A 25,743-nucleotide genomic window follows, 5' to 3' on the forward strand; every position below is an offset into this window, starting at 1 on the left:
CAATTAAGGATTGGATTGAATGCTGACTATTAAAGAATTGGGGGTAAAATTAGCAAAGATGGACCAGTGGTGGGATTCAAATAATTTAACAACTGGTTCTCTGCCCTAATGACCATCTGAGTAGGTGGGGCTCAGTGGTCATGTGACGGTGGGCGTGGCCAACTCAACATTCCTCAGGTTGATGGACACTTCTCCTTAGCTGTTACAATGTACTAAGGGTTAACCGGAGAGGCAGTTTCTGTAAGCAGGTCAATAAAGATGAGGCTAGAAACAACACTAGAATGTTTCCTTCCTGCCTTCCTTACAGGATTAGCCCTGTAAAGTGGAAAAAAAAAACAAAAGGAGATTTCTTCCAACAACTGGTTCTCTGAACTACTTAGAAGTTACCAACCGGTTTTCCCGAATAGGTGCGAACTGGCTGAATCCCATCACTGAGATGGACTGTTCCTTTCTTTCCAACTAAAACTTTCTCTGCATTTTGTTCATTGTCACACAAATAGGCTTTAGGGGAGTTATCTAATAATATTCATCAACATGTCTCCATGTTGAGACATTGACACTGACACTTTTGTGTTTTTCTTTACAATTTTTAAATTTACGAATCTCTACTATTTTCTGAATTTATTTCTTATCTTAAACAACCATACAATATTATCCATGATGAAGATCCATACTATAGATTTGAAATTATTTTCATAGTTCTTTATCATTTTCTTTATCATTTTTTCCTGCTGTTGCTTAATATTTGTGCATTTCCTGATTTATAATTTGTTTCAGTAAGAAGGACAAGTTGATAAAAGGATGTGACTCTGTGACTTAATATATATAAATAATTGAGGATATTGTTCTACCTGCCAAAATGCCAAAATTATTTATCTACTGCTCTGTGTATTCTTTACATGCTTTATCCAAATATTTATCTGTAATTTCTACTCTGATTAACTTTATCCTGGTCAAAATGTGTAAACAGATGAGGTCATTGAAGATTGTATATTCAGTCATGTAGTCATTGCAAACATGAGAATATGAAACACAAAGATTGGATATATTATAAAATGATAAACTTTTAATTTGAAAAATATATCTAAGGTGGAAAGGATGTAACCAGTAGATGCTATGATTTTATCATTTTAAATTATATTAGGATATTTTAGAATATTTGTGGTTGTGATTTAAAATGTGTTAAAATTTCTGGACAGTTATGAAATCACTAGGTTGGGAATTTAATAGATAAAAACTACTATATTTTTGGAAAATAAGACACACCGGAGTATAAGACGCACCAAGGTTTTGAAAAGGCAATTTAAAAAAAAAAAGTAGGTAGGGAGAGAAAGAGAGAGAAATACAGTAGGTAGGCAGGGAGAGAGAAAGAGAGAGTAGGTAGGTAGGTAGGTAGGTAGGTAGGTAGGTAGGTAGGTAGGTAGGTAGGTAGGTAAAGGAATAGAGAGAGAAATAGAGAGAGAAATACAGTAGGTAGGGAGAAAGAGAGAGGGTAGGTAGGGAGAGGGATAGAGAGAGAGAAATAGAAAGATAGAGAAATACAGTATGTAGGGAGAGAGAGAGAGTAGGTAGGTTGGTAGGTAGAGGGAGAGAGAGAGAGATACAATAGGTAGGGAGAGAGAGAGTAGGTAGGTAGGTAGGTAGGTACCAATAGGAGCTGAGGTGGCGCAGTGGTTAGAGTGCAGTACTACAGCCACTTCAGCTGACTGTTAGCTGCAGTTTGGCGGTTCAAATCTCACCGGCTCAAGGTTGACTCAGCCTTCCATCCTTCCGAGGTGGGTGAAATGAGGACCCGGATTGTTGTTGGGGGCAATATGCTGACTCTGTAAGCCGCTTAGAGAGGGTTGAAAGCCTATGAAGCGGTATATAAGTCTAACTGCTATTGCTATTGCTATACTTTTGAAATATAATTTTCTAAACAGATGGGAAGTTTCCTTATGGGAAGTTTAAACATTAGATTACCATGTGGTATCTTTTTGTGTAGGTCAAAAGTCCTTTTGAAAGTACTTTTATACAGTAGAAATCCACTTCATAGAATGCTGTTTTTGTCTTTACTTTCTTTTTGGGGAATATTCTGTTGGAGAATATAATTGGGAAGAGGGAAAAACATTGATATATTGATATTTATATATATGTGTCAAGTCCAGTCCATATATCGCTGGGTGTTAAACCAAAAATTATTTTCCCTAGGAGGAACAAGCTGCCAAACTGAAGGCTGAAAAGATCAGGGTTGCTTTAGAGAAGATAAAAGAAGCACAAGTTAAAAAGGTAAGTTGTTCTGCCTTAAAATATTTTAAAGTCAATACGAACATTTAGTTCCACTTGAGGAAAATATGTGGCATTAGAACTCTTGTTTCTTGGGTTATGTGTCTAGTTCTACAGTTTATTTTGCATTGCGATTCTAGTTATCAAGCAATGTTAACCTATTCAACTTGGACTACAGCAACAGAAAATTCCCTTTTAATGATTCCAGGATGTGGGTTGTATCCAGTTATATCCATTCACGCTATCTCCGTTCCTGTTTAACTCCTGCATGGCTCCTGATCTGCTACATAGGCCTCAGGGGTTCCACCACAAAACCGCGGTAGACAAAAGCGCGGTCGATGAAAGCGCGTATGTGACGTCATCGCAGCGCGACGAAAAAGATAGAAAAATGTAAAAATAAAGCGAAAACCTTACCCTAACCCCCCCAAACCTAACCCTAAACCTAACCCTTAACCTAACCCTAACCCTAAACCTAACCCTTAACCTAACGAAAAACCTAACGCTAACCCTTAACCTAACGCTAAACGTAACGCTAACGCTCTAAACCTAACCCTTAACCTAACCCTAACCCTTACCTTTATGTGAATCGGCTTGCTGTAATTTAATTTTTATTTCAATTTTTTGATCTTTTTCGTCGCGCTGTGATGACGTCACATACGCACTTTCGTCGACCGCGCTTTTGTGGAACGCGGTTTTGACGGGTCACGGGCCTCAGGGTATCTGGGAAGGGCATCTAAGGGATACAGAAAGATAGGAGCTAGTTAAGTGTAGAATCATCTCAAACTACCAAAGAGTTAGCAATGTTAAATTATACTTACTGTTCTGACCGCCCCCCCCTCCTCCGTCCAGGAACGAAAGCCAAAACCCACGTAAATAAAAAGGTTTCTTTTAATCAGTCCAGACTCTCGTTGGCTGCAAGCCACATAAACAAAGAGATAAGCACTCTGGCAGCAAGTCCTACAAAGCTTGGCAGCAATGCCCACAAACTCTGGCAGCAATCCAGCCTGCCCAGTTTGTTTCTGGTTAGTCCTTAACGTGAACGTCGACTTCTGCAAAAGGGCGTGGCACAAGCAGTCTCTTTTATAATCAGGAGAGGATCTTAATAAGCATCAGCTGAGCGTAATCATCTCCTATAATTATGCAGTTGTTCCTGCCACCGAGTAGCCCTTCGACGGCGTGCATCCCGAAACAACTCACAAGTGTTTTCCTGATCACTCCCACTGATCCAAGGCTCAGGCGCCACCTGGTGGCCAACCAGTCTCTCTGCGCCCTGCTCGGAGTCGGCACCCTGTCCAGGGTCCTCCACCTCCTCCAGGGCCGACTCATAAGACCCCTCGCTGTCGGAGTTTGGCGGCAGCTCCAATGGCACCTGCCGGGCCACAACAACTTACTACCCATGTAAAAATCATATCGTTGAAAATTCTTAGAATCTAGTATAGGTGCTCCTTGCTTAACAGTAGTAATTGGGACTGGCGACTCCGTCATTAAGGAATGCATGATGTCACATGACCACACTGATTTACAACAGCAGCTGCAGGAGTCCCAATTGCCTTCATTAGACAAATTTCACATTGTTGCAGATTGTGCTCACGTGATCGCCATTTGCAACCTTCTGCCAGCTTCCTCATCGTCTTTGCAGTTAAAGGTCATTGTGATCACATGACCCTGGGATGATAATTATGAAGTGGTCGCCAAGTTCCCAAAACACGTTCCTATGAATGCTGTGACAGCCTCAAATATAAGGACCCATCATAAGTCTCCCTCATTCAGTGCCATTGTAACTTTGAACACTTGAATTGAATTGAATTGAATTGATTATATTTCTATGCCGCCCTTTTCCCCGAAGGGGACTCAGGGAAGCTCACAACCCAAGTCAAGGTGGGGGGGTACAAATAAGGGAAAAAAAGAACACGAACAAAACAATACCACAATTTAAAACACACAACAACCATACCATTCGCGGGGGGACAAATTAGCCCCAGGCCTGTCGGAACAGCCAGGTTTTAAGGGCTTTGCGGAAGGCCTAGAGGGTGGTGAGGGTTCGAATCTCCACGGGGAGTTCGTTCCAAAGGGTCGGAGCAGCCACAGAGAAGGCTCTCCTCCGGGTAGTCGCCAGTCGACACTGGCCGGCGGATGGAATTCGGAGGAGGCCTAATCTGTGGGATCTAATCGGTCTATTGGAGGTAATTGGCAGCAGGCGGTCTCTCAAGTACCCAGGTCCAATACCATGAAGGGCTTTATGAATGAGTGGCCATTCAGTGAGGACTACTAGTAAATTTGTGTCTAAGTTCCATCAACATTTAATTAATACCTTTTCCTTTCTTTCTGCTACAGCTTGTGATAAGAGTGCACATGTCTGATGACAGCTCGAAGACAATGATGGTAGATGAACGACAGACAGTAAGACAAGTGTTGGACAACTTGATGGACAAATCGCATTGTGGATTTAGCTTAGACTGGTCCTTGGTAGAAACAATCTCTGAATTACAAATGGGTTAGTAATTCAGATTTCTTGACCGTACCAAATTGTTATGGAATTTTTATAATGTACGATCTTGTTTCCTGGTTCACTCTTATTCCTGAGGTGGATACGCCACATTTTAAAAGGTGGCTTATTTTGTCTTATCAATATGGAGTGGGGTGGGTAGGGGGGAAATTACCTTGATCTTATTTAGATTTCAGGGCAATGTGTATATATGTGTGTGCACCTGTGTGCATATGCTCTAGTTTTCTGGGTTGATTTGTGGCAGATTTTGCTTGGAACTTTTTGTAAAGATCCTTTAATAATTCTGGAAGTCCTGGGTTTGCTAAAACGTCTATGTTTTGGTGTTACCACTTTGATTACTTAACCACAAGCTTTCAATATACAATACATAATAGTCAAGGCTTGGTTTTCCTTGGGAAAGATATTAAATTGGATACAGATCAGTGGTGGGTTTCAAAAAATTTCGGAACCTCTTCTGTAGGTGTGGCCTGCTTTCCGGGTCCACTGGTGGAACCCCTTCTAACCGGTTCGGTAGATTTGACGAACCGGTTCTACCGAATAGGTGCGAACTGGTAGGAACCCACCTCTGATACAGATATATTTACATGCTTCATATACCATACTGCTTTTACCTATACATGTTTTATCCACATTGTTATTTAAAAGTCAACAACATATTTATTACAAATGGTTGGTGTTCTTTACTTTGAGCCTGTTAAAAAATACCTTTATATGGATAGAGCCTTTGCATTATAGCTTCAGTATATAATTTGTTTTTATCTTTTTGTACAGAAGGATTTTTAGCATTCTACTTAAATATTGGGATGCATTTTTAATAGAAACACTGGTGCAGTCTGTTGGTTTTTTTTTTAATTATAGTTCATTTCCTTTCATAGAATTGAATTAAATACATTAAAAGTACATTATTTGCAATAAGAATAATGCCTGTAAGATTCCTTTTTCTGTACTCTTATATCTGAGTAGTTTTTCCCCTTTTGAAAAATGTTTCTTTATATTATACACAACAATGGAGTGATTCCATTGGTACATAAAAACGAATCTGTGTTGATTTTAGATTACAGGATAAAAGATAAAAGTAAGCAAAATCAGAACCATGGAATTGGACTGCATGATTGAAATTGTAGCCTCCTAATTCAGTGAAATAATTACAATGAATATAGATGCATTTGTATGCAAAATATATTTGTAGAATATGTTCTCGCAAGTAAAAAAGTACATATATTTATTTATGCATTATAGAAATCATGTAATTGGGAAATAGACTTTTATTTGTCTTTGCTAAATATGAAAGATACATGTTCTTCAATTTTACTTTTTTCTTAATATGCATTGTCATATGACATATTAGGGAAATGACTTTAGACTATAAAATTAGATGACTTGATTTTCAATTTAAAATGGTTGTTATATTTCTGTAATTATGCAGAGAGGATTTTTGAAGACCATGAAAATTTAGTTGAAAACCTCCTGAACTGGACAAGGGATAGTCAAAACAAGCTCATGTTTGTTGAACGTATAGAAAAATATGCCCTTTTTAAAAATCCCCAAGTAAGTATAATGCTTTTCCATCAATCTTGCATTATTGTCACAGAGCAGAATGAAAATTAAAATACTAAAATAAAACAAAACAAGAAATAATGTTGTATTAAAATTAATGGTGAGATCATCAATGGGTGGAAATAGAGCTTTTTTTTTTCTATATTTGAACATCCATTGTGGCTTAAACATCCTTTATGGTGGTTGTTTTTACATGCTCAATACACTAAGATTTATAATTTATTGGGTTCACCCACAAAACCACGCTCGACTAAACCGCGCTGCTGACGTCATCAACAGGGCAACAACAGCGCGGAGACAGAATCACACTGTAAACCCTAAACCTAAAATTAACCCCTAAACCTAACCCTTAACCTAACCCTTAACCTAACCCTAAACCTAATCCTAACCCTTAACCTAACCCTAAACCTAACCCTTAACCTAACCCTAAACCTAACCCTTAACCTAACCCTAAACCTAACCCTTAACCTAACCCTTAACCTAACCCTAAACCTAACCCTACACCTAACTCTTACCTTAAGTTGAATCGGCTTGCTTTCAAAGCGCTATTTAAAGCACCCTTCTTTCTCTGCGCTGGCTGTTGTTGCCCTGTTGATGACGTCAGCGACGCAGTTTAATCGGGCGCGGTTTAGTCGAGCGCGGTTTTGACGGGTCATGAATTTATTGAAACCCTAACTGTGATCTGAAAGGGAGTATTTCTTAAATTTATTTTGATGTTTCTATTCCGCCTCCTAATAAAATTCTGAGAAACATTAAAAATATATTTGCATTTAAATTTCGGGTTTTTGTTTCTCAGCATAAACAGGCCTGCCTTAACCTGCCTTTAGACTTCAGATTATTCCCATAAATTTATGTTTCCATATAGAAAAGATTTGTTCACAAACAGCACTCTTTGTTAGCATCAAGAAAAGATGAGACTAAAGATACAGTAACTATTTCATTTCTATTGTTTTACATCCATCAAACCGTAGCTTCTATTTCTCTATTGCAGAATTATCTTCTTGGGAAAAGAGAAACCTCTGAAATGGCAGACAGGAACAAGGAAGTACTACTGGAGGTAAGTTGATTGTAGTTTAACCACTTCACTAAGGGCTACAAAAGGGAAATCTGCTATATGAATATCTTGAAACAGTCCAGAACTCAGCCATAGAATTCAACATTAAAATCTATCTGCCAGGTGAAAAATTTAGTATTATAATATTCATGTGCCATGAATGAGGTGTTTGGTGAGTGTTCAGTTACTTAGAAATAGGACCTAACAGAAACTTGGAATACTAAATACTCTCAAAGTTAGGGAGCTAAACCTGTTTGCCTGCTTAAGTAATCCAAGTCTCCACAGATGGAACGATCTCCCCGTGGAGATTCGTACCCTCACCACCCTCCAGACCTTCCGCACAGCCCTCAAAATCTGGCTATCCCATCAGGCCTGGGGCTAAAGACTGTAACCCACCTGAATGGTACGAATGTTGTGTTTTTTAATGATGTATTGTCCTATGTGTTAAATGTTTGTTTCCCCCCCCCCTTTTCGAGTTGTAAGCCGCCCTGAGTCCCCCCAGGGAAAAGGGCGGCATATAAATAAACTTCAAACAAACAAACAAACACAGACCAGAATAGCTATCCTTTTGGGCCGAAGTTCCCCATCCTTGCTTTAAGAGACAGAAAAGGAAATACCATTCATTCATTCATTCATTTCATTTATTATATTTATATGCCGCCCTTTTCCCCCGAAGGGGACTCAGGGCGGCAAACAAATCAGGGAAGGGGGGGTACAGACAAAAAATAAAAAACGAAACATAACAATACATAATTTAAAAACACACAACAGTCATACCATTCGAGGCAGGGGGCAACAGCTCTTTAGCCCCAGGCCTGTCGGAACAGCCAGGTTTTAAGGGCTTTGCGGAAGGCCTGGAGGGTGGTGAGGATTCGAATCTCCACGGGGAGTTCGTTCCAAAGGGTCGGAGCAGCCACAGAGAAGGCTCTCCTCCGGGTAGTCGCCAGTCGACACTGGCCGGCGGATGGAATTCGGAGGAGGCCTAATCTGTGGGATCTAATCGGTCTAGTGGAGACAACTAGACCGATTAGAGACAACTAATGCAAAACATTTTCTTCTGAATACCTAAAGTTTGTTTTTCACAATTCTTTTACCCGTATGTTCTAGGAGTGTTTTTGTGGAAGCTCAGTAACAGTGCCAGAAATCGAGGGAGTCCTGTGGCTGAAAGATGATGGTAAAAAATCTTGGAAGAAACGTTACTTTCTTCTGCGAGCTTCTGGAATCTACTATGTTCCAAAAGGAAAAGCAAAGGTGAAATCCCTTTTTTGAGTCTCATTTGGTCTTCATCTTTTCAAATGGGCATGATTGCGACTTTCATTAGACAAAACATACTGTAAAATGCACTTTTATGATTTATTTATGAAGCTGGCATCAAAAGATCACATTGCATTGGGGATGTTCATAGCCGGAGCCTTCACTTTCAAATTGACTAGTGGTCTGAAAAAGATTCTGAGTTTGAAACAATGGATTTCAGGATTCCATTGACAATGTTTCAAAATTTTGTGCTGAACCTAGATGAAACAAGACTACCCCAGCAATCATAATAGAAGCTGTATGTATATTTTAAAAAATAGAACCCCCAAAACTCCATTGGAGGAGTGTACACAATATTGATGATTTCTTCCAAAGCTGGATCTATCAGTTAAAAATTTCCCTACTCTTCAGAGGGTATCATGATGGTAGTGATTGGTAATTACTGTTTAGGAAACTTCAGATGCATCTAACCAAGTGCAGACTTCCTCCCAAAATAATAGTCACAAAATATAGTAGTACAAACAAGGCATTTACATTTATATTAATAATATATTACGTTTATGTAATGATACTATGATGCAGATCTCTGAAGAGGATTGTGATTTGTATCATTTGCAAATGGCGTACTACAGAAATAACACAAATGTTTGCAAATGATGCAATATGCAATTCAATGGACATTTGGGAATAACAGACGAGCCACCCCCTTCATCCATATTTTGGAACAAGAGGTTGAAAGAGTGGTTAAGAGGTTGGACTGGCCCTGAGAAGAGTTAGGTTTTGCTCCACCATCAATCACAAAAGTTCATTGAACTGGTGACTTCGCACCAGCATTCGTTCTTGGCCCAACCTGCTTCATAGAGACGTGCTGGAGAAAAAGGAAGCAATGCTTTATGCGCTCTTGAACAAAAAGACAAAATATAAATTTCATTAATGCACTGGTTGCCAGTTGTCTTCCGGATGCGATTCAAGGTACTAATTATGACCTTTAAAGCGCTCCATAGCTTAGGTCCAGGGTACCTGCGAGACCACCTACTGCCACCGGTAGCCTCCCACCGTCCAGTGCGATCCCACAGAGTTGGCCTCTTCAGGGTGCCGTCGGCCAGACAGTGTCGACTGGTGACCCCCAGGGGGGGAGCCTTCTCTGTGGGAGCGCCTTCCCTCTGGAATGAGCTGCCCCCAGAGCTTCATATAATCCCCGACCTCCGGTCCTTCTGACGCGCTTTTCCAGCAAGCCAGCCTGGCCTGAACAAAACAAAATAAATTATTGGTCATTGTTAATTTTAATTTGAATTCTTTTAAAAAAATGTGTCATTGTTAATTTTAATTGGGTTTGGGGATATCCTATTTAATTTCTTTTTAACTTTTGTAGTATGCGTTTCTTTTAATGTTGTACGCCGCCCTGAGTCCTTGGGAGAAGGGCGGCATATAAATCAAATAAACCTCAAACCTCAACCTCATCAATAAACAGACACAAATAATGTTTCTGTTACATAAAGTTTGCACTATTCATTTAGTTGAGCATGTACAAGTACTGTGCAAAAGTGGTGTAAATTAAGAATGCTTTCAGAAATAGAAGTGTTAATAGATTATTTTTTTTATCAATTAACAAAATGGAAAGAAACAGTTTAAGTTATTGCTAATCTTAAGCATAGGCTATCTGGAGTTTCTTAGTCCCATATTTGCTTTGTGTATAATCAATCCATTTTTTCCAGTCTCGTTTATATCTCTCGTTTGAATGTTTTTTTAAGATATGCTGAAATTTTTGCCATTTCGGCTAAGTTTAAAACTTTCAAAGTCAAAGCAATAACTTAAACTGTTTAAAGTTTGGGTAACAGTAAGAAGCTGAGTTCAACGTAGAGATCTTATTGACCTTTTTTTTTCTGCTTTGTTTTAAGACATTTTAGACTGTGTTTGCTAAAAAGTTATACCGTGTACGGGCTCTGGGAAGTCGGGGGGAGGGAAGGGAGGTGGGGTTCTAGGGGGAGGGGGGAGGGGGAAAATATAATATGTGTTAGATCTTAAAGCACATGATTGCACGTATACTGTGGCTTTTTAATGTTAGTGTAAAAATAAGACAAGCTGAACATATTGGTAGACAATAGAGGTACACCGAAGGGAGGAGTAGAGCGAAAGAAGAAGGAGGGGTGGAGAGGGTGGGAGAGAGGATTGGAGGCAGGAGGAGAAGGAAGGGAGGGAATGTATTGGGAGAGAGGAGTGATAGAGGGGGAGGGGAAGTAGGAAGTAGAGGGGTATGTTGGAAGGAAGAATGAAAGTTGGAGGGGGGTGAAAGAGGGTGTATGGTGGGTCAAGGTGGTATATTGGGTTTGTATTGTGGGGGGTATTGTCTATAAAAGCGAGGGTTGTGTTTATTATTCAATGTTATATGCCCCGGTTATGCACAGTATACATGTGATTGTATGGAATGAAATGGAAATAAACGTATAGAAGAGGAAACCTTGGGGGGGGGGAGTAAAACAACAAAATGGAAAGAAAATGAACAGAAGGGAAATCCAAGTCAAATCAATAATTGGTGTGCCCAACCAAATGTATTGTAATTTTGTATACTGCTATATATAGACAGTAGCCTTGACATAATTGTGTTAGTATGATTTGTACGTAGTATGTACATGACCAAGTATGTCATTGTTGATAGGTCTCACGAGATCTCGTGTGCTTTCTCCAATTGGATCATGTTAATGTTTACTATGGACAAGATTATCGCAACAAGTACAAAGCTCCTACAGATTATTGCCTGGTGCTAAAGGTAATCAATACTTCGGATGTGACAAGTGAATAAACATAGAAGAACATTGTCTATAATTTCATGCAAATTATATTATAATTTCATCCATGGATTTCATGGCATGAAAGCTATATCATCCTTGTGCTGTTTTGTTTAAGAGGTTTTAATGTTTCTTTAAAATTAATCGAAGTGCAGGTTTTATTTCCCTATTTTTTTTTAAAAAAATCACAATATCTTCATTTTATTTGGAAGGTTTATTCTAATCTTTTTATGAAAACACAGCATACAGACGATAGTATCAGTTTTGAATATGCTTCAGTTGGTCTCCATTATGATTAATGTTAATCCTGTAATTATTTTTCATCCGACCAAAATAGATTAAATCTTTCTCTTTCAGCATCCCCAAATTCAGAAGAAATCCCAATATATTAAGTATTTATGTTGTGATGATATCAGAACCCTTCATCAGTGGATAAATGGCATCCGTATTGCTAAGGTATTACCTCCTCTGTCCATGTTTTTCTTTAGCACTAATTCTATATATTAGAATAGCTCTTAATTTTATCAACTGCAATTTTGGGAAACACTTGAACCAAATTTGTTATCTTCTTCTACTTTAATTATTGCCCTGTTCTGCCACTCTTAATAAGAACTGATAAACGCTAATTAAATCAAGCCGATATCATGACAGAATATAGTTTTCTCTGAAATATGAATAACTGAAAAACAAAAAATAAACAATAGCAGTAGACTTATAGCAGTAGACTTATATACCGCTTCATAGGGCTTTCAGCCCTCTCTAAGCGGTTTACAGAGAGTCAGCATATTGCCCCCAACAATCTGGGTCCTCATTTTACCCACCTCGGAAGGATGGAAGGCTGAGTCAACCCTGAGCCGGTGAGATTTGAACCGCTGACCTGCTGATCTAGCAGTAGCCTGCAGTGCTGCATTTAACCACTGCGCCACCTTGGCTCAAACAAGCAATAAATATACTGGTGTTTTATTCCCCTTGAATGAAGTGACAGATAAAAGCTAACTGGTGCAACCTTGCCAGTAATTAACCCTTTTAAGGGTGTTTTTTATGTACTCTGGATAAATTTGAAATTTAATAAGATTTGTATGCCGCCCACTCCCGCGGGACTCTGGGCGGCTTACAGACAAGATAAAAAGCATTTAAAAATTAAGGTTAAAAAAACAATTGTTAAAAAATTGCACACCATCCATTCTGTCTAAGTGGGGCTGGATATTGATCAACAGCTCCAGGCCTGCCGGAACAGCCAGGTCTTGACGGCTTTAGGGAAGGCTGGGAGAGTGGTAAGGGTCCGGATCTCTACGGGTAGATCGTTCCACAGGGCCGGTGCAGCTACAGAGAAGGCCTTCCCCTGGAGGGCCGCCGGCCGGCATTGTCCGGCCGCCGGCACCCGGAGGAGGCCCAACCTGTGAGATCTTGTTGGCCATTGGGAGGTATGGATAGCAGTGAGCATCAATTTACCAATGTTCTCACCTATCACCCATAGCAAGGCAATGCACAATAACAAAGAATATGGAGTGTAAAGCAAAATGAAATTAATACAATAAAAATCAAAATTGACGATAGATGTTTTACCAGCAAGTGACTTGAACATAAAAAAGAGCCCAAAAAAAATTCAATTAATCTATTATTGACGTCTAGACTACCTTGATGGCCCTGATGTCTGAGAGGGATGGAGGAAGAGAGAGAGGAAGGCCATCAGCACCCATCATTTCCCTGAAGCAGCCAGGCTGCAGCCTTCGAGTATCTTTCTCCTTACCCTTTGATGCTAAAAGCATCTCGCACGCAACCCCTAACATCCCAAGGGACACGAAAGAGATAACTTAAGTAGTAACTGTAACTTTACAATTAATGCATTTTCTGAAGAGTGAATGATAATTTACCAGGATGGTGAAGTGTATTTCTGAGCAAAACCTGAAACACAATCCCATTACCCATATACTTTTTCTCTTTAAATAACTATTTTTTTCTTAACAGTGCCATTGTAAAATTAGGGAAGGCTGTTTGACTCAGCTTATAGATAGGCAAAATGATGTGAAGGCAGTGCCAGCATCTTCTAAAAACAAAGGAGTTGGGGAAAACTTCCTGTTGCAAATTTGAGGTAATTTCCTCACCCCATCATACTGAAACTAAGGGCAACATATCTGGCTATTTTCTAAGTATACCAATCTCTTTTGTGACCCAACAAATGCGCGCACGACAAAAGCATGCGGACAAAACCGCGGTGACAAAACCGTGACGTCAACGCGCCGACAACAGCGCGGCGACAACAGCGTGGCGACAGAAGCGTGATTTAAGTTAAGGTAAGGGTTAGAGTTAGGGTTAGGTTTAGAGCGCGCTGTTGTTGGCGCGCTTCAGCGCTTATTCGTCAGCGTGGTTTAGAACTCACGGTTTTATCACCGCGGTTTAGTCGGGCGCGCTTTTGTCAGTCGCCCTTTCGTCGGTGAACCATCTCTTTCAGATAAATGGGTTGCTCAGATTGTCTTCTGCTTGTGCAAACCAATGAATGGAACCCCTTTACTGGTCACAAATACATTCAGGTTTTAACATTTTTATTTTATTGTTTCTTAGTGATGCTAATCAATTCAACAGTAATTCTGACCCTCTTTTTTGACATATCAAAGTTAAAAAGAAACGTTCCAATATTTGCTTTCATAGAGTTAGGGTGTGCAGTGGGATTGTCTTGGCCTTGAGTCTTACAGTAGGAAATGGTATAACAAGCAGCATTCATATTTTGTGTTTTGTACAGTATGGGAAGCAATTATATATAAATTATCAAGAAGCTCTGAAAAGGACAGAATCAGCATATGATTGGACATCCCTCTCCAGTTCAAGTATTAAGTCTGGATCCAGCTCATCTAGTTTACCAGGTAAATTCCAATAGACCAATCAGTGCAAATAGCTGTTTCTATTTGTTTCTTTTTATTGAAAATTTTAGGAATTTTTTTTTTTTACAAATGTTTACCTTCCCCTCCCCACCCAAACCCTCCCCCCCCAACCTTCCCCCCCCCCAACTTCCCAGAACCAATAGAGGGTATAAATCTTTAACAAAGATGTTCTAAAATAACACAACAAAAGTAAAAACATAGAATATTAAAAGTACAATTATTTAAAATAAAATCATCCATTCAATCACGTGGGGCTGGATTTTAATCAACAGCCCCAGGTCTGCCAGAACAGCCAGGTCTTGGTCGCTTTACGGAAGGCCGGGAGAGTGGTAAGGATCTCTGCGGGTAGCTCGTTCCATAAGGCCGGTGCAGCTACAGAGAAGGCCCTCCCTCGGGGAGCCGCCAGACGGCATTGTCCGGTCGACGGCACCCGGAGGAGGCCCAACCTGTGTGATCTTATTGGTCGTTGGGAGGTAAATGGCAGGAGGCGGTCTCTCAGGTAGCCAGGTCCAATACCATGTAGGGTTTTAAAAGTGACGACTAGCACTTAGTCTTGCTCTTGCCCCCCCCCAAAAAAATTATAAGGTTTTATACATCCAGTTCACTAATGTAGTGTGATAGTACTCCATCTAAGCCAGTGTTCTTGTGAGTTTTTTTTTAACAAGGACAAAAACTGCAAATATTTTTCAATGTTTCTTTTGACAGAATCTCAGTCCAACCACTCAAATCAATCTGACAGTGGAGTTTCAGACACCCAAACAGGACATGTCCGTTCCCAAAGTATCGTTAGCTCCATCTTTTCAGAAGCTTGGAAGAGGGGAACTCAGTTGGAAGAGTCGAGCAAGATTAACGTAAGTATAATCATGGTTGCAAGGGAATTGTCCCCCCCCTTACAAAATCTGGCCTTGCTCGAAGGTCCAGTGGCGGCGGTGGTGGTGGTGATGTTGCTTCTAATGCAGAATGCCAAAGTGTAAACCAGCAAAGCCTCCTGACTTCTGAAAACGTGTCATGGCGGGGGAAAGTTGCTTGAAGCCCCCCGTTGGTTTCCCCGTCCCGCTGATCCTCCGTGTTTCATGCTATGTTTTTGTTCTTGTTTTTCCTGTTGCCCTGCAGTCTCATGTGGCAAAAGCAAAACCTGGAACATCTCTCAGCTCCACTGCAGTGATGGCTTAAAGCAGGGGTAGAGTTAAGGTCAGGGGCTTTGTTTCAACTATTAACCCGGGGGAATGATGCAACCCAAATCATGCAGACTAACTTTCAATCTTTAGATGTCTTGATCAGTTCACAAGTGCTTGAACCCGTCCTGGCTTAATTCGACTCTTGTTATGCCGCCCGCATTAATCCGTGCAGTTCTGGTTTAGCCTGGGTTACTGAGAAACATGGCCCAGAATGAAAGATCTCCAGTATATGCTACATTGCTTGCCAAAGTCTGGATCGAGCCAAGGTGGCGCAGTGGTTAGGGGTGCAGTACTGCAGGCCACTTCAGCTGACTGTGATCTGCAGTTCAGCGGTTCTAATCTCACCGGCTCAAGGTCGACTCAGCCTTCCATCCTTCCGAGGTGGGTGAAATGAGGACCCAGACTGTTGGGGGCAAATTGCTGACTCAATTTGCTAAAAAATAAAAAATAAAAATAAAAAAATTGTAAACCGCTTAGAGAGGGCTGAAAGCCCTATTAAGCAGTATAAGAAGTCTAATAAATAAATCCTTTTTTTGCAATGGAATTCTTGGCTTTATAATTATTCAACTGAAAACATTGCGTGCTCAGGAGGGCGAGGCATTCCTTCATGTGGATTTGCTTATTTCGGCTTCATACATTAATACAAATATGCTACGAAGCAAATTAACACCTTGACCAGAACTCATCAATACCTTCTGTTCCGTTTCTCTCCTTAACGACTTGTTTCCTCCCCCAAAATATTTATGCATGCCTTTCTTTATGCTATCCTATGGAGGTTTTGATAGTTTTCACTCTGCGCTCACTCTATTTGATCACGATTGCTTGTTCACGTATTTTTTCATATATATATATGTTTTTCTAGATTTGTGAAGGAATTGCACTTTGAAATATCCCAAAGTGAGATTTTTTTGGCGATGTCCACATCCGTCAGTGGAATTGCGATCCCACTGCTGTGTAGTTTTTTGTCTGTTTCCCTTATTTGTCAGTTAAATGACACTTTTTCTTCAGTGTTTCATAGTTCAGCTTAATTAGGTATATTGATCACACAGGATCATAATTGCCAGTATAAATGATGTTTGCATGAATTTGTTTTTTGAACATTTTGCTTTCATTTCTCCTTTAGGCTCGAATGGACTCAATAAACCGACCTTTCACTTCACTTGTATCGCCTTTATCGCCACAAACTAAAACAGCTACTCCATATTCAGCATCACAACCATCACCTCCGCTTCCACCTCCTCCACCTCCCCCACCTCCACCGCCGCCTCCTCCACCCCCACCTCCTCCACCTCTTCCTGGTCAGTCCGTGCCCTCTGGAACCAGCTCGGCAACGGTCTTTGTGAAATATAGCACTATAACAAGACTACAGAATGCCTCTCAGCATGGTGGGCTTCTCTACAAGTCACCTATCACAATGCAGCAGCCACCATCCCCACTCCCGCCTCCAGGAAAACCTCAGATTTTAGTACCGCCAAATGGTATAGTCCCACCCCCGCCTCCTCCGCCTCCTCCCCCTACCCCAGGATCAGCAATGGCACAGCTCATGAAACCTGTGCCTTCCAATCCATCAGTACCACATTTCACACCGCCACCTCCTCCTGCTCCCCCTCTCAAAATTCATCAAGTTCACCAGAACATTCTTCAGTCTTCAACTTTGCCGCCTCCGCCACCTTCGGGGCCAGCACCTCCCCCTCCACTGGCTCCTCCTAAGCCTACTATGACTCTCCCTACCCAAAACAACGCAAAATCTATATCGGCAGTGGTGACACATCCAGTGCCGCCACTTCCTGTTCCTTCAGCGGTAAAGAAGCAGCCAAATTTCACCGCCCCACAAATCCCGTTATCTCCCGCTTCACTAGGTCCATCTCCTCCACCTACTCTGCCCAAGCAGCAGAATCACGCTAGTAAGCTTCCTCCCTCTCCACAGTCTCCTGTGCCATCCGTTGTGAAGCAAATAGCCAGCCAGTTTCCCCCTCCTCCCATGCCAGCTTCAGAGCCCCAGCCTTTAAAACCTGTCCCTCTGAGTGTACCACCTCCGTCTCCTCCAGCCGTAAAAGCCAAGCCAAAATGGCAGCCAACCTCTGCTCCATCCCCTGATTTTCCTCCGCCACCCCCTGAAAGTAGCCTAGCGTTTCCTCCTCCGCCTTCTCCTTCTTCTTCTCCATTGATAGTGTCCCCTACACCAGATAAGTCAGGAGGTTCTCCAGTCAAAAAAGGTAGTAAGACTTCCAGTCCAGGAGCGAAAAAGCCGCCTCCTACGCCTCAGCGAAATTCCAGTATAAAATCAAACAGTTCAATTGAGTCCAGTGAACCTAAGAGACCTTCAGTGGATGTCTTAGTTAGCAAATTTGCACATCCCCCGGAGCCCTCCGGATCTCCTGGCAAGGAATCCCCAACTCCACCTGCCGCTCCTCCAAAGCCGGGGAAGCTCTGCCTGCCAATCGTCCTTCAGCAGGCAGGTATTTCAACAAAAGCACCTGCCACAGGAGCCCTAGGCAAGGGTGCTGCCGAGGAATTTCCTTCTCCTCCCTCAGATTCAGACTTTCCCCCTCCGCCGCCTGAAATCGATCTTCCTTTACCTCCCGTAGAAATTCCCGCTGTCTTTTCAGGCAATACCTCGCCAAAGGTTGCTGTCGTCAATCCCCAACCTCAGCCGTGGTCTAAGTCATCCGGGAAGAAAGCTCCCCCTCCAACACGCCCCAAACGCAACGACAGCACCCGTCTCACGCAAGCAGAAATGGCGGAGTCGCAGGTGGTTGTCAGCGCACAAGTGCCCACCTCGCCCAAGTCCGGCCTTAGCGTTCAGCCTGGTTTTCTGGCTGATTTGAATAGGACTCTGCAGCGTAAGTCCATCACTCGACATAGCTCCCTCTCCTCTGCCCGGATATCCAGAGCTGAGCCTACTGCTACAATGGATGACATGGCCTTGCCCCCACCCCCACCAGAACTTCTGACAGACAAGCAGAAGACCAGCAACTTTGGAGGTAGTCATATATTAGGCTATGCAACCTTACGGAGGGGGCCACCTCCAGCGCCTCCAAAGAGGGATCAAAACACCAAACTATCTAGGGACTGGTGATGTTTGGGAAGACCCTCTTTGCATTGCCAGCAAACCCTAACCGGGACACATCTGGTACTGAGATTTCCTCATCTTAATAGCCGTGAACTGCTGAAGAAGTCTGTTTTTAACAGTGGCTGTGGGTAGTGACTACGTTCACTTCCAGAAACAGCCCCTAAAGCTTTGCTTATTTGTGTTCTGTGTATTAGGTTGAAGGATGGGATGAGTACTACTTCAAAGCTCAAATACTACATAAGGATTGGACCAAAATCTTTTAACACTATTTTTCCTGCTGTTCAGGAAATAACTGTTGTCTGTCAGTGTGGGACATGTGGGTGCATGTATTATAAATGTAGGTATATAATATATTGTGAAATATTTTGTTGGGATTGTAGAGGCTCACCAGAATGTTTTTGTACATCTGTATTTATTGTTTCAGTCAACGGAGGGTTTTATCAGAAATTGGGGTGATGTATTATTGGAAAAGTCATTTGCTTTTGAAAACAAAAATGTCGGGGCACCTTAGATTATTGGAAACCTCTTTGGGGAGTTGGTGACGGGTATGCAGGGCTGTTCGGCCTCTGCGCAGAATCAATTGATTGAAAAACGCGGGCACAGTCTACCAAAACATTCTGGTTGTAATACTACTGAATAGAAATCCATATAGAGAAAAAGAAAAATGTTGTGCAGTGGGGCTGCAGTTTAAGATGCTGGGTAATAAAGGCATTCTGTTCTAGAATTTTTTAAGGTGGAAAAGGCCCCTTAAAAGTATTATCGGAACTTTCTCCCAAAGAAACACCGGTAGGATTGGGCTTAAACTTAAAATGTTCCAGTCACACCTTATAAAGTGGAATGTGTAAGGAATGGGACATACCAGAATGTTGTGCATTGGAAACCGGATCATCATTCAGCCAAACCCTCAGTGGGATTATTTGGACTGATGATGCTCGATTTAAATTAACAACATTTAATTCACTGTCACGTACATGTCTGTTTTGGTTAAGTGAAAATGGTGTACCAGAAGGCATTTCGAGGTATGCTGCTGTCATGTCTGATCAACCATCTCTCTTAACTGGTGCTGCTCATCAAATTGCCTGTGTACAAGTTTACAGGTGCGTGCATGCATATCTCTCCCTCCCTCCCTCCTCTTTCCCTCCCTCCCTCCCTCCCTCCCTCCCTCCCTCCCTCTCTTTCTCTTCAGAATAAAACTTAATCAGACATACAAATATTACAAACTCTTAAAAAGAAATTTCTTTATGAACATTCAAAACCAAGTAAATAGTGAGGCTGCTCTAGCTTGCCTCAAAAGAACATGGCAGATGAACACCGTGTGGTAACACAGCTTAAATCAAAAGTATCAAAGGAAGCAGCAACAAAATTGTGTTGAAAGGACAGGAGTGATGAGCATTTTGGCATAAAAACTAAGAGAAGCATTGGTTTCAGCCATCTCACAACTTTTGGTTTTTAAGTGAAATGGCTCTTCTTCCACTAAAGTTTGTGGGTAAGTCAAATGCTAAATTAAAGAACCACTATTTTAACCAGAAATATCCTAGGCTATATAAAAACAACTTAAAATAACTACTGTTCATGTGCTGTGCAATACAGGGGATTGGAAAAATGTGTTTTTAAATTGGCAGTTGTAACTCAGAGTTCATGAAGACATTGTCACTGGTTTAAAAAAAGATCCAGAGTTACTAGTCTGGATTAGAGTTTGAACCCTCAAACGTTCACACAGTCTCATCCAGGTATGGATGTAGTAACCAGAAGTTACATCTGAAGATTCGACATTTAAAATGACTAAAACACACATACCACACACACCGGGACTTCTGTTAGAATTATTACAAAACGATTCATTACAGAGTATTTGTCCTAGAAGTAAGAAAATGTGACTTTTTTTTTTTCCTTTGTAGAACTGGGTTTTCAAAAATAACTCTCTAACAGAAAAAAGTGGTGCTATGTCATCGGATGCTGAAATCATAATAAGATGATTTGCTCTGCCCCAGTTTTATGCTGGGCATATTTTTTTTCCTATTTGAACAATATTTTACCTGAGCAATAATATACCATTTTGTGCATTTTTAAAGTACGGCTTTTAGAAAGGCACTTTTTTTTTTGTATCTTTCAAAGTGTTTGGGATTACAAAGTGTCCTTAAGCTATTAACCACATTTGCATTAGTGTACTTTTAACACATATTTATGTCTTGTAGTATTGGTCTTTTATTTTTTTTTTAATTTTGCTTTGAGAATGCGTTGGTGCTCTGCCTTTTTATTCCTGTTGGCTGCTGATGATGCTGCCGCCGCTTGTTGGCTCTTAGGAGAGAAGGTCTCATTCTCCTGTGCGCTGCTTGGAGAATCCAAGCATGGGTTAACTTTGTCCATTAGCCTAGAGACTGAGTTATGAAAAAAAAAACTGACCACGCCTGCTCTGATTGGTAGAACTTAGTTGTGGGGCGGAGTTTGTCCACCTTGTTCCTTTGAACCTTCCCGTTCCTTTGGAGACAGGCAGTGTTGAAAGTACCGCCTGAATTCACCAATTGTAGCAAAACATTGTCATATGCAAATAATCAGCAGTACAAAAAAATTGTACTAGTAAAATATCTGAGGCCATCAAATTAAACTATGTGCTCTAAGGAAGGTTTTTTGATACAGAATTTGACCTGGGCAACAGCAGCAGCAGGAGTACAGCGATGCCGTTTTCCAGACTTTTAAAAAGAATATTAATATAGAACTTTCTTTCCTGATTACTCCCGTTTGGCATGTAGGTTTCTATACATACCTCTAAGGAGGTATGTATCTATTACCAACATAATCCTCTGGCTAAATAGTCCATTGCTGTTTCCGCCCTCGTGGCTCTTCCTTTTTCAACCTTTCTCAAGGGTTCCACCACAAAACCACGTTCGACTAAAGCGCGCTCAACTAAACTGCGTAGCTGACGTCATCAACAGGGCGACAACAGCGCGGAGACAGAAGCACGCTGTAAACGCTAAACCTAAAATTAACCCCTAAACCTAACCCCCCTAAACCTAATCCTAAACCTAACCCTTAACCTAAACCTAACCCTTAACCTAACCCTAACCCTTAACCTAAACCTAATCCTTAACCTAACCCTTAACCTAACCCTAAAGCTAACCCTAAACCTAACCCTTACCTTAAGTTGAATCGGCTTGCTTTCAAAGCGCTATTTAAAGCGCCCTTCTTTCTCCGCGCTCGCTGTTGTCGCCCTGTCAGCGACGCGGTTTAATCGGGCGCGGCTTAGTCGAGCGCGGTTTTGTCGTGCCACGTTCTCAAGGGCCTTTGGTTAAGTATCTGAGAAGTGATGAAGCATCAGAGAGCCGTGTCAATTTGATTGGTTTTGAACCAAATAGATAGGCTGCATTTTCCGTTAGAATCATTACAGATATATTAAATCTGTCATTCCTTTCCAAAGGCCTGAGTTCTGTATCAGATTGTTCAAGCATTCATATTTTCTTTTTGAATTAGGATTTTAAATACGTTTAATGTCTATAATCCCGAAAGGCTCTAATCTGGGAAATTATGGTATATCAACTTTGAAACTGGTGCAAATATTTTTAACCCAGAGATGGTTAAATACCTAAATATCATGGAGAGAGAATGTCTGAATTATGGCTCAATTCAGCTTTCGATGAATAAACATCTCATTTCCACTGGCATTTATTTTATTTTTTTTGGTTCATACATTGATCAGTAAAATATAAATTTGAACAGCTTTTTAGCCTTAAATATTTAATTCTTAAGATATAAATTGGGTTTTAGATTTAAAAAAAACAGGGTTAGAACTAAAAGCAAATTTCTTCTTAGAATTATTCTGCAAGCAGATATGTCTAAAATACATAGATACTGTCTAATAATAGGATGAAATGATTCTTCACAATATTTTTAAGTGACTTCTATATGCCCTCTAAACCTATTAATAAATTATTCTTTTGAATAATTCTTGAAAATATATAAAAGCTAAACATATTTTTAAAATACGATGAAACTGTATCTTTATTGAGAGGAATGTGTTAAGACCAAAGGGAATTTCCATCAATCCCTACGGCTGCCCACAGTTGGGTTGAGATCCCTGGGCAGGAAAATTGTGCATCACAATTATCTCTCCTACTATTAATTATTTCTCTTGTGTGTGTGCTGCATATGTTATACATGTATACCTCTAACCTTACATGAATGAGTGGTTGGTCCTATGATGCATTATAATTGAACCGATTGTCATCTAAAACTATATCTCTCATTTTGTTAAAAAGCATAAAATGCTTGGCATTTGTGGTTATGGAACTTATCATTAGATAGCAAACTATTTCAATCATATCTACAGTTTTATGTGATGTACAAAATGTTACTCGGTATCTGCTGCTTCAGTGTAGGATTGTTAAAATTTGGCTCCTGGATTTCCTTCAACTAATTATACTGCGTTCTCCCCTAGTTCATACATTTGAAGCTTACAGAAGCTTCCCCAAATGTAACAGGAAGGAGCATTCGGCTTGCGTAGTTATAACTTTCTTGCATTGTTATAATGACTGGCCTACTCTGCCTGGTGGAAATTAGAATGTGTAGATTGGAGAGTTAAGAGAATCTCTGTATGGTATTCAATGCTCTCCGCAATGAATAGGACTGCCCCGCAAAATTGGGGAAGACCTTGTCTACCAAAGAAAATTAGGATAGTCCCCGGCTGTTCTCTCAAGGACTGTTTACATCTTCACGAACGCAGGCCATAATATAGATGTTTTGGTAAACAAGGTTTCTGATCCAAATGGGCATTGCCTTTATTTCAACGGGTTCCACCACAAAACCGTGTTCGACTAAACCGCGCTCAACGAAACCGTGTAGCTGACGTCATCAACAGGGCGACAACAGCGCGGAGACAGAAGCACGCTGTAAACGCTAAACCTAAAATTAACACCTGAACCTAACCCCCCCAATCCTAACCCTTAGCCTAACCCTAAACCTAATCCTAACCCTTAACCTAACCCTAAACCTTAACCTAACCCTAATCCTTAACCTAACCCTAAACCTAACCCTTACCTTAAGTTGAATCGGCTTGCTTTCAAAGCGCTATTTAAAGCGCCCTTCTTTCTCCGCGCTCGCTGTTGTCGCCCTGTTGATGACGTCAGCGACGCGGTTTAATCGGGCGCGCTTTAGTCGGGCGCGGTTTTGTCGTGCCATGCTTCAACGTGGGTGCATCATTCTAAGGTACCTATTTGTGACTGTTGCAACATAGTCCCCCCCCCCTTCCCAAATATTTGTATTTTGTCATCAGAAAATGGGTGAGGTCAATACTTGTCTGCTTATCCCTGCTTTTCCTATTTTGTAATTGTAAATTTTAGGATTGTAAATTGTGGGACAGAACATTTGGTTTGTTTTGCAGCCGTTGGACGGAGTCAATGGTGGCGGTTCTTGTATCTTGATTATGCACATGTAAACCACCAACGTTAAATCAATGATTTTGTCTGTGTAGCCCATGTGTGCTATGTGCTGTAAATATATTCGTATGTTTACCGCTTTACAGGAAAAAAAAAATTGCACATTCTTTCTGAATGAGACTGCCTCCCCATATCGTTTCGTTTTAAGAATGAAAGCTCATTGCAAGCAAGAACTTACGGTTGAGAAAGAGTTCTTTCTATATAAATATTCTATAAATATGTATAAATATACTTTTTTAAAGCATGGGTAAAGAAATAAAAAAAATGCATTCATGGAAAGTACTAAGAAATCATTATACAATGGAATATGCACAAGTCAATAAAGATATAGTTAAATTTGTCTGAGGTTGTTTCAAGGGATAATTTGCCTCTGCTCTAAAAGGCATCTATCTACCTGGCAAAACTGCCCACCAGTATTCAAGAAATTCACATTCTTTTATATGAAGATAAAAACTCTAAATAAAAAATGTTAAGATTTGTTCATCAGATAGATGGGAAATTAGTAATGTGTTCTACCATATCCAAATTTAACGTTTCTATAACAGAGAAGGAGGTCGGGACAGAAAGCTGAACAGTCAGAGGTCGTAGCATTATTTGCCGTAAGTATCCAGCAATAGCAATAGCAGTTAGACTTATATACCGCTTCATAGGGCTTTCAGTTTTGTAGTTTTTTCTTGTAGTTTTGTAGTTTTATTGACATTTATAGGCCGCCCTTTTCCCTGAGGGGACTCAGGGCGGCTTACAATCAATGGGAAGGGAGTGTAAGACAAAACACAAGAAAGAAAGAAAAAATGTGAATAAAAAAATAAACCGATAAAACACAACATTCATTCAGCATTCGGGTGGGGCGAGGTTCGGGTCTTATCCCCAGGCCTGACGGGATAGCCAGATCTTGAGGGCTGTGTGGAAGGTCTGGACGGTGGTGAGGGTATGAATCTCCACGGGGAGATCGTTCCAAAGCGTCGGAGCTGCAACTGAGAAGGCTCTCCTCCGCGTAGTCGCCAGTCGGCACTGACTGGCGGATGGAATTCGGAGGAGGCCTACTCTATGCGATCTGATGGGACGGAGGGAGGCAATTGGCAGAAGGCGGTCTCAGATAGTCAGATCCACTACCATGGAGGGCTTTGTGAATGGTAAGTAGCACCTTGAAGCGCACCCGGAGATCAACAGGTAGCCAGCGCAGCTCAGCCCTCTCTAAGCGGTTTATAAAGTCAGCATTATTGCCCCCACAGTCCGGGTCCTCATTTCACCCACCTCGGAAGGATGGAAGGCTGAGTCAACCATGAGCCGGTGAGATTTGAACCGCCGAACTGCAGTTAGCAGTCAGCTGAAGTGGCCTGCAGTACTGCACTCTAACCACTGCGCCACCTTGGCTTTTTCAACAAGCAAAGCATCACTGCTGCTACTATATTGGCTAATTTGTGCATGGATATCAGCAGTCAACTTTTAGGAAATTGTTGAACTAGTTTTGCCCTCCTACTTGTGGCTGTTCAACTGGATCTTCTCATAGAAGTTCAGCAAGGTTGAGATCAACACACCCAGGACCCAGAATGTTTCTTAAAATGTGTGCAGACTTCAGTTTCTTGTAAGCAGTGCTCCAGTTCTGTTCTCGGAACAGTGTTCTGGGTTTAATGAAGGCAGTATGTAAATTAAATTAAAGTAGCAATAGCAGTTAGACTTATATACCGCTTCATAGGGCTTTCAGCCCTCTCTAAGCGGTTTACAGAGTCAGCATATCGCCCCCACAGTCTGGGTCCTCATT

At 41.1% G+C, this 25,743-nt stretch overlaps 1 protein-coding gene across 2 annotated transcripts in view; it reads left to right on the forward strand.

Moving 5' to 3' along the window:
• RAPH1 (Ras association (RalGDS/AF-6) and pleckstrin homology domains 1) overlaps positions 1-19,528 on the forward strand; it is a 42,903-nt gene extending 23,375 nt beyond the window's left edge. For both annotated transcript variants that reach the window (XM_087706912.1, XM_087706911.1), the window contains 10 exons: positions 2,191-2,268; positions 4,600-4,759; positions 6,198-6,319; positions 7,320-7,385; positions 8,490-8,633; positions 11,293-11,403; positions 11,780-11,878; positions 14,163-14,283; positions 15,007-15,152; positions 16,603-19,528. In XM_087706912.1, coding sequence (XP_087563038.1) covers positions 2,191-2,268; positions 4,600-4,759; positions 6,198-6,319; positions 7,320-7,385; positions 8,490-8,633; positions 11,293-11,403; positions 11,780-11,878; positions 14,163-14,283; positions 15,007-15,152; positions 16,603-18,558 — 3,003 coding nt within the window. In that variant the 3' untranslated portion in view covers positions 18,559-19,528. The remainder of the gene's footprint in view (positions 1-2,190; positions 2,269-4,599; positions 4,760-6,197; positions 6,320-7,319; positions 7,386-8,489; positions 8,634-11,292; positions 11,404-11,779; positions 11,879-14,162; positions 14,284-15,006; positions 15,153-16,602) is intronic.
• Positions 19,529-25,743: the final 6,215 nt, after the last annotated feature.

This window comes from Thamnophis sirtalis, unplaced genomic scaffold (assembly GCF_051295495.1).
Source record: "Thamnophis sirtalis isolate CommonGarterSnake01/CBP01778 unplaced genomic scaffold, rThaSir2_p1.2 scaffold_1, whole genome shotgun sequence".
Classification (NCBI taxonomy): Eukaryota; Metazoa; Chordata; class Lepidosauria; order Squamata; family Natricidae; genus Thamnophis; species Thamnophis sirtalis.